The sequence below is a fragment of the Microplitis demolitor genome, chromosome 5 (genome assembly GCF_026212275.2).
Source record: "Microplitis demolitor isolate Queensland-Clemson2020A chromosome 5, iyMicDemo2.1a, whole genome shotgun sequence".
NCBI lineage: Eukaryota > Metazoa > Arthropoda > Insecta > Hymenoptera > Braconidae > Microplitis > Microplitis demolitor.
Window position 1 is genome coordinate 20037417 of NC_068549.1, and position 9507 is coordinate 20046923.

General features: G+C 25.8%; 1 protein-coding gene across 3 annotated transcripts; it reads left to right on the forward strand.

Annotated features, from left to right (window-relative positions):
* Positions 1–175: 175 nt before the first annotated feature.
* Positions 176–9388, forward strand: LOC103579471 (NADP-dependent malic enzyme). 3 transcript variants are annotated; one of them, XM_053738916.1, is made up of 7 exons: positions 176–272; positions 1592–1772; positions 7089–7247; positions 7322–7996; positions 8151–8519; positions 8595–8889; positions 9162–9388. In XM_053738916.1, the coding sequence occupies exons 1-7, from the start codon at positions 208–210 to the stop codon at positions 9275–9277; spliced, it is 1860 nt and encodes a 619-aa protein (XP_053594891.1). In that variant the 5' UTR covers positions 176–207; the 3' UTR covers positions 9278–9388. The 3 variants fall into 3 exon arrangements, with proteins under 3 accessions (XP_053594891.1, XP_053594892.1, XP_008559099.2); XM_053738917.1 differs by lacking the exon at positions 176–272 and adding an exon at positions 812–994; XM_008560877.3 differs by lacking the exon at positions 176–272 and adding an exon at positions 1090–1175.
* The last annotated feature ends 119 nt before the right edge of the window (positions 9389–9507 follow it).

Here is a 9507-nt window from a genome sequence, read left to right on the forward strand (position 1 = left end):
TCATTTTAAAAATAACTATTGTTTTATATATATATATATATATATATTTACTTATTTTGATTTCATTAACTCACTGGGAATTTCTTATTACTAGCAAAAATTTATAGTGCTGTTAAATTTTCCACTAATAAAATTTAATTTTTAAATTTCGCGCTTTAAATTTTCAAAATTCAAACCCAGCTTATTTTTTAAAAATAATTATTAATAATGGGCACTAGACAATCTAAATTATCTAAAGATTTATCAACAATACCACCAGGGAAATTTTCTCCGTAAGTTTTTTTTTTTTTTTAATTAGAAATATAAACAGTAATTAAAGTTTTTAATGGAAAAATTTTGAACTGAAGTTAAACAATTAACTATTTTTGGATTTTTTTTTCAACAAATTAATTACAAAAAAAACAAAGTAAAAATATGTACGTGTAGAAAATTAAAAAAACTGTAAGCGCAATTTTTTTTTTTTTTTTTTTTTTTTTTTTTTTTTTTTTCAAATTTCTCGTTTTAAAAAAAATTCAAAAATTATTAGACGTCGACTCACTTTAGTATGACAAAATTTTCAAATTCTTTAAGTAATTTTTTTTTAAAACAATGAGGTTTTAATTTTATTAATAAAATTAATTAAGTTATATTTAAAATCGAATTAAAATTAAAATTGAATTTTAAAAAATTTTAATAAAAAAAAAATAACAGTACGTTATCACAATTTATGTAATGGAAAAAAATTGATATCTCTAATCGAAATCTTAATCACATTTTATATATTAGTAAGTGTGTATTCTGTAGTGTACACGCAAAGTAACGGTGTCATCGAATCAGCTGTAAATCAGCTGATTTCTTACGCGCTCTTAAATTTTATTTAAATTTAAAACAAAAAATTAAAATTAAGTAATACAATAAAATAAATAAGTACATACTTTTAAACATCTTAATAATATAAAAAAATTCATGAAATTAATATCAATAGTAATAATCTATTATCAATAATGAATTGCAGGTCAGTTCAATTGAACTTCGTCTACAATAATTTTGTTATTTGCTTTTACTTTTCGTTCATTTAATAAATTAAATTATTGAGTTGAGTATCAAAATCTTACAATGTTTAAAAAATTATTTTTTAATAAATATATAATTAAACTTAATTTGAATTATTCAAAATTAAATAATCAATTAAACAGGTATTTATTTTTTAAATTTATTAAATGTTTAAATAATTAAATATACGCATGCGCTTTATTTATCTAACATTTATATACATATATATGAGTATAGATGTATTGAATAGGTATATATATATGTATATATATGACTATACAATACTGTAAAGTAAAATGAACGATCCTTTAGCTCTTTTCCCCACCACGCCCTTCAAAAACGTCACGTACATATAAAACCCACCACGTCGACGTAGACGTAGAGCATTTAATCTGTTGACTGTTGGGGTCGTACGATGTACATTTTCATTTTATGAGCTCAGCATAACCAGGAACTTATACGTCTTTATTTTAAAATTAAATTTAAACTTAACTTCACTCAACTCAACATCGACAATTAAAATAATAATTCATTTAAAGTAAAAAGTTAATTTTTTTAGAGTACGTGATAACAAGCAGGAAGTTTGTGATAGAAATTTAAATTCAAATTTAAATAAAAATATAAATAAAATTAAATTTGAAATGGAGAGAGATCAATTGGGACAACGTGGACCAGGTGATGAAATTTCGGCGAATCTTGTGCGTGGACTTGATCACCTTCGAAATCCTCAATTAAATAAAGTAAGTTTTTTTATTTCATATATATCATATATATTAATAATTATCATTTTTTAATACACAAGTTTTTTTTTTTTTTTTTTTTTTTTTTTTAATTATTAAATTTATTATTTTCAAGTTTCTTTATTTTAACTGACTCATCATGAGTATATTACATTGTTTTATATATATATATATATATATATATATATATATATTGATTAAATGAACCTCTAACACGTGGAAAATTTTCCTCTAATAATTATAATACTGTAATTAGCTGACAAATAATTTTTGAATTTTTAAAAAAATGATAATTTAAAAAAAAAATTATTTTAAAAAATTGCACTTGTAGCTTTTTAAATTTTCCACATGTGCATATTTTTATTTTATTTTTTTTTTTTTTAATTAAATTGTTGAAAAAAAAATTCAAAAATTTTTAATTGTCTGTTAACTATAGAATCATTTAATAATTTAATAATTAATAATTAATAATTACATAAAAACAACTACTTACTTCTTAAAGTTAAAAAAATTTCCACATATTATTTAAATAAAACCTGATATATATACGTAGAAATTAAACCTTGACGTAAATAAATTTCTAAGTTGCATCATGAAACCGATGAATAAACTAATTATCAAATGAACAAAACTTCAAAAATTAATTAATAATTCATTTAATTATTTCCTACTTAAATTTGGTTTAAAAAAAAAATCACCTAAGAAAAATGATTTTCCTGTCGTGTTTTTAAAGAAAACCAAGAAACATAACTAAGTAATTAAATTCATTGAATTATTTTTAGTAATGACGTTTTATGCAATTAATTCACACTGGGTATGAACTGTGAACTAGTAATTAATAAATAATAAAGGTCTGTTGATTAACCTGCTGAGCAAAGTTCAGTTAATTTTATTTTTAAATCGAAAAATTCATTTTATTTATTATTTTACTGCTACAGGCTTTAAGATTTTTTTTTTTATAATAAAATATATATTTTTTTTTAACTATCGATCGACTGACTGAAGACTAGAACACCTTACCCAGGTATAAAGTGTACAGGTACAAGAAACATTACACGGCAACGGTATCCACGGACATTTGAAAGCCTTCGTGTACTTAAGAGTTCTGGTATGGAGTATGAACCCTTGGCTATTAATTTTCCTCAATCCTCAAGTGACGTAGTCCAGAAAGGACTTAGTACCTGACCTGACTTAGTTCTTGATACACTGAATAGAAGGTCCTTGTATTTAATTGCCCGCTAGAGTATAAAAATATCAGGATATATTTTTAAAAAAATAATTTATCATTTTAATTTGAATTTGAATAAAATCGTATGGAAAAATGGACAAAGATTGGTGGACTTTTGTATCGAAAGAAAAATTATGGATAAGTATTCCCGAGGCACTTTTATCTATTGACGGACGGGTAAATTTTTATGTCAATTTATTTAAATATTGCTTATGAATTTATTTAATTTATTTTTTTGAATAGTGAGGATTCAGTGATGGAAAATTACAGAGAGTAGGATTAATTGTTAGTTAATTTTCGGTTATGATAAAGTAAATAACCTTCATGGGTTTGTAATTGCACTTTCTCGGAACTCGTTACTTTTAATGTTTCAAGTGAAAATGAAATTAAAATGAAAGTTTTTCTGGATAAAGGAGTTCGGGTTGTTGTTTATGAGGATGAGTAATTTTTATAGTGATTGATTTTATTTATTGTATACATTATGATACGATTTGTGATGGTATATAAATATGCATATAGATTATATATATATATATATATATATATATGTTATGAAATGAGGTCATCAACACCGGAACAAAGGAGGTCTCAATCGATTGAATTGCTAGACCTCAGGTTGATTTTTAAGTGAAGGATTTTTTTTAATTTAATAGGCAGTCTATAGAAAAATTATTTCAGACCAGTATTAGTCAATGAAATTTTTTTATTCACTAGTAAATTTTTTTTTCAAATTTAAATGCAAAATTTTTTGAGAAATTACAGACATAAAATTTTTAACAAGAAGAAATAAATGAGTTTTTTATAAATCTACAGTAATAATTTTTTTTTTTTTTTACCCGAGTAAATAAATTTTGAAAATCATAAAAAATAAAATTTTTGAAAATTCTAGGTCAATTAATTTCTTTAAAAGTTTAAATAAATGAATTTTTTTTAAATTTACAGTAATAAATTTTTTTTTATTTGAATCGGAGTAAATGAATTTTTTGAAAATCAACAGAAACGAAATTTTTAAAAAATTCTAGGTCAATTTGTTTCTTTAAGTCTCAATAAATGAATTTTTTCAAAGTCTATAGTAATCAATTTTTTTTTATTTAAATTGAAATAAATAAATTTTTGAAAAATCTACAAAAATAAAATTTTTGAAAATTCTAGGTCAATTAATTTCTTTAAAAGTCTAAATAAAAATTTTTTTTTTTCAAGTCTATAGTAATTAATTATTTTTAATTTAAATCGGAGTAAATAAATTTTGAAATTCATCAAAAATAGAATTTTTGAAAATTCTAGGTCAATTAATTTCTTTAAAAGTCTAAATAAATTAATTTTATTAAAATCTACAGTGTAAATTTTACAAAATCAAAAAAAAAAAAAATTTTTGAAAACTCTAGGCCATTAAAAGTCTAAATAAATTAATTTTTTAAAAGTTCAATTAAATAAAATTTCCAACAATTTACCAGACCACATTTTAAAAAATAAAAAATACATAAATTATAAATAAAAAAATAATCATTTATAAATTTAATTAAAACAACAAATTGCATTGTTTAATTATCTTGTTAATTAATTAATGACTTGTTAAGTGATTAAAAATTACAAACAAGTTTTTTTCTTTATGTATTTACAAACTTTAAATAAAAACATTTTGAAATTCTTATCAATTTAATTAAATTATTCCGCGGGAAAAAATATTTTCATTAAATTTCAAAAGTTATTAATCAACATTATTAAAAGATTCAAATAATTTTATGTAATGATTACACTATTTATTATTTACTCCAAATATAATAAAAATCTATTTATAATTTTCTTTTAATTACCACTTAATTTATTTAACAACAAAAAAAATAAAACCCAATAATTGTTTAATTTGTCATCCAAAAATATTTACAATAATTATCGATATTAAAAAATTTGTCATATTTAATTTTAAAATATATTTTTGAATGAAGTAGTAATTTATAAACTGGGACAAAATTATTTCATAACCGCCGTAAAATTAAATAATAAAAAATAAAGTAATAAATAATAATAAAAAATAAAAAAAAACGGAATTTAATTTTAAAAGTGACTTATAATTAGACACTTGTTGATTTATCTTACAGCACTCGTGTTAATTTTTTTTTTTATCACATTCTTTGTCAAGGTCATCCGTGGATAACACGGTCAGGAAAAAAATCCAGTTTTATTCGGTGTATAGTTTAGTAAAAACACTATTTCCTTATGTCAGCTGTCTTATTAATGATCTTTACACTCGATAAATCTATACGTCATAAGCCTGAAAAAGTAAAAAATAACTGATTAATTTTTTTAATATAAATCATAAATATATTTATATATAAAGCTATTGTGTTTATTTAAAACAATAAACAATTGCTTGGCTAGAGTATATAATTTTAAATGATTATTTAAAAAACCTCGCTCTCAATAACAAGGATGAACCTTTCAAAAAGGCCCGAGGCCTTACATTCATCAAAAAATGAAAAGAAAATCCTTGCATTGTCTGTTTTACTATTTTAGTGTTGATTGTTACACATAAATATTAATAATATGTATGCAGGTAAAAAATTAATTATTCTATCCAGCCGAGGTCCTTTATGTCTTTATCAGTTTATTTTTTTTTTATTACCGCGGGCAAGGACAAAGTATATCAGCTAAATCAATTGTCATTTGAATAATTAATTATACTTATGACGAGTTTTTTTTATATCGATATCTAAATGTATATATCTGTGGAAAAGTTCATTACAAAAATATCAATATGTATATACTTTTTAGGTGAGATAAAAATTATATCTAATCAGTAATCTCTATTATTATGATAGATTGGTAGTTTTTAGAATTAATTGATTTAATTACGTACATTTTTGTAATTAACAAATTTTAGTGTAAAAATATTTATGATACTTAAATTTAAATTATTTTATAAAATTTATTATTTTTGGATTTTGGATAACAAACATAAAAAAAAAGTTTTTTTTGGCGCGAAAAATTTTTACTTTTGCCAAGAAATTTTTCGCATTAAAAATTGAAAACAGAAATTTTTTCTAGCCCTAATTAAATTTTTTTTCAATTCATAAATTCTAATTCACAATTTTTTAAATTATTTGTCGATTTTAAAATTATTTGAACTTATGAATATTCAAAAAATTTGAATTTAGGGGGAAAGGGATCTGAGATACAAAAAAAAAGAGGATATTTTTGTGAATTTTTTTTTCAGAGTAACTTCTTTTTTAAAATTCTCAAAATTTGTGACATAATTAAGCATCACTCCAAGAATATTCTGTTAAATTTTCATAAAAAAATATTGAAAAATAAGCCAGTGGTAGTGGGGAGAGACGAGTCACTAAAAAAAAAGTCTCCATAGTAGGCAGGATAACTCATGACTACCTCATTTGAAATAAAAAAATTAAAAAGATTTCTTTAGTACATAAGTTTATCTTAGATTTGAACGAAGGATTTTTTTTTTCAATAACTACTTATTTTTTAATTAAACTTTAGGAAGAACTTTTGGCAAAAATCAGTCTTTTGACTGCACCTTTACCAAAAATTAAAAAATGAATATTTTGTTTATTTCTTCGTTCAAATCCATCAAACTTATGTACTAAAGAAACCTTTTTGGTTTTTTGATTTCTGATAAGGTAGTCATGAGTTATCCTGCCTACGGCATAGAGACTTTTTTTTTTCAAGTTTCTCGTCTCTCCCCACTACCACTGACTTATTTTTAAATATTTTTTAATGAAAATTTAGCAGAACATTCTTGGAATGATGCTTAATAATGTCACAAATTTTAAGAATTTTAATAACGAAGGTACTCTGAAAAATAACGTTGAGAAACAAATAATTTATTGACGTAAGAAAATTTCCTCTTTTCAAAAGAAATTTTCCTTTTAATAAAAAAAATTTTTAAATAAAATTATAAATATTTTTTATTTATTTTATCACAAAGTCTTTTTTCGTTTGCCCTAATAAAAATTGACCGGAAGTAACCGCAGATAATAAAATTAATTTAACAATTACTAAGTAAAAAAATAAAAAATTTTAATTTAAAAATATAAATATAACAGTGAGTAATAATATTTAATTTATTCAAGGGTATGGCATTCAGTATTGAGGAGAGACAAATCCTAGGAATCCACGGTCTACTTCCAGCGGCAGTAAAAACTCAAGAAGAGCAACTGGAACTGTGCCGTTTGAACTTAGATCGTTATACTGACGATTTATCAAAATACATCTATTTAACCAGCTTGCTTGTTTGTATTAATGAAATAATTATCAGTCTAAATAAAAGAAAACAAAAGAAAAATAATTTAATTATAAATAACAGGATAGGAATGAGCGTCTGTTCTACCGTTTGCTCGCCGAGAACGTGGAGAAGATGATGCCCCTGGTTTACACTCCGACAGTAGGACTCGCGTGTCAAAAGTTTGGTTTCGTCTATCGACGTCCACGTGGTCTGTTCATCAGCATCCACGACAAAGGACACGTGTACGATGTGGTGAAGAACTGGCCCGAGCATGACGTCCGCGCTGTGGTTGTTACCGATGGTGAAAGAATTCTTGGTCTGGGTGATCTCGGTGCCAATGGAATGGGAATTCCTATTGGAAAACTATCACTTTACACCGCACTCGCTGGTATAAAACCTCATCAGTGTCTTCCAGTGACTCTGGACGTTGGTACCAACACCCAGTCCCTCCTTGATGATCCACTTTACATCGGGCATCGGCATCAGCGTGTCACTGGTCAAGAGTACGATGATTTCGTTGATGAATTTATGAAAGCTATTGTAAAACGCTACGGACAGAATACTTTGATCCAGTTCGAAGACTTTGGAAACAGAAATGCATTTAGATTATTACTTAAATATCGGGATGATTATTGTACTTTTAATGATGACATCCAAGGTACTGCTTCAGTTGCTGTCGCTGGTTTATTGGCTTCGTTGAGAATCACCAAGACCAAGTTAGCTGAAAATACAATTGTCTTCCAGGGTGCTGGCGAGGTAATAAATATAATTATTTTTATTATTGCTGTCAGAGTAATCCTTACTGTCCTATAAGATATTTTGTATATTATATTGACTGCTTTACTGTTCTGCGCAGTAGTGATTACTGTTTTTTTTCTCCGTGTACTAATAAAATACTAAATTTAAATAGGCAGCACTTGGAATAGCTGGACTATGCGTAATGGCGATGATGAAAGAAGGAGTGAGTGAAGAAGCAGCCATCAGCAAAATTTGGATGGTTGATTCCAAAGGCTTGATCGTAAAAAACCGTCCCTCTGGCGGTATCAATGAACACAAAGCCAGATTTGCACGTGATCACGCTCCAATAGACACTCTCGTCGAGGTGGTGAAGACAGTCAAGCCGACGGTGTTGATCGGAGCCGCGGCAATCGGCGGCGCGTTCACCAAAGAAATTCTTCATGACATGGGAGAATTTAATGAACGACCAATTATCTTTGCTCTGAGTAATCCTACCAGTAAAGCCGAGTGTACTGCCGAAGAAGCCTACACTGCAACAAATGTAACCAATCAATCAATCAATTAATCAAATGATATTAATTTAAATATTTAATTAAATTCATATTTACTTTTGCAGGGACGTTGTATATTTGCTAGTGGATCTCCATTTGATCCCGTTACTATTAACGGTAAAACTTACCATCCAGGGCAGGGTAACAACAGTTATATTTTCCCTGGCATTGCTCTCGGTGCAATTTGCGCAGGCATGAAAACAATTCCTGAAGAAACATTCCTCGTTGCCGCTAACGCACTTGCGGATATTGTTACTGATGAAGATTTAGATTCGGGTAATTTGTATCCACCACTCAATCATATACGTGACTGTTCATTAAAAATTGCCGCACAAATTATGGACTACGCATACAATTATTGTAAGTTTAATTACTCATTTTTTTTGTGTGAAAAATTTGAATTTTTGTTGTTCACTGGAAAATTTTTTGTCTTACGGAAAAAAAATGAACGCGCATGCGCGAGTTTATTGTGAACTGAGAAAAAAAGGGGATTCCCGTACAGATGGCGTTTCGATCTGCGTGTTTGCCGCACTAGCCTTTGGCTCAGGCTAACACGCGGGTTGTAATGTTAAATTTTGTTGCTTAGGTTTAAAGTTAGGAGGTAATTAACTAATTAATTTTAATTATTTCAGCTCTGGCGACAGTACATCCACGACCGGCGAATTATGAAGAGTTTATTAACGCTCAATTGTATGATACTAATTACAAAACAGCTCTACCTGTCACGTATTCATGGCCTAAACTTTAAATAAAATGATAAATAATTGAATTGTTAAATATAATGTAACACAAAGTAATTTATAATTGTCACAAAATAATAATTATTAATTAATTAATGAACAACAAAAGTAACAAAATATATATTAGCATCCGACTGAATTTCTTTTTATCATATTTTTAAATAATTATTAATTTTTATTATTTTTAATTAGCATGCACACAAGTGTATTTAATTATAAATTTATGTACAGAGGAAAA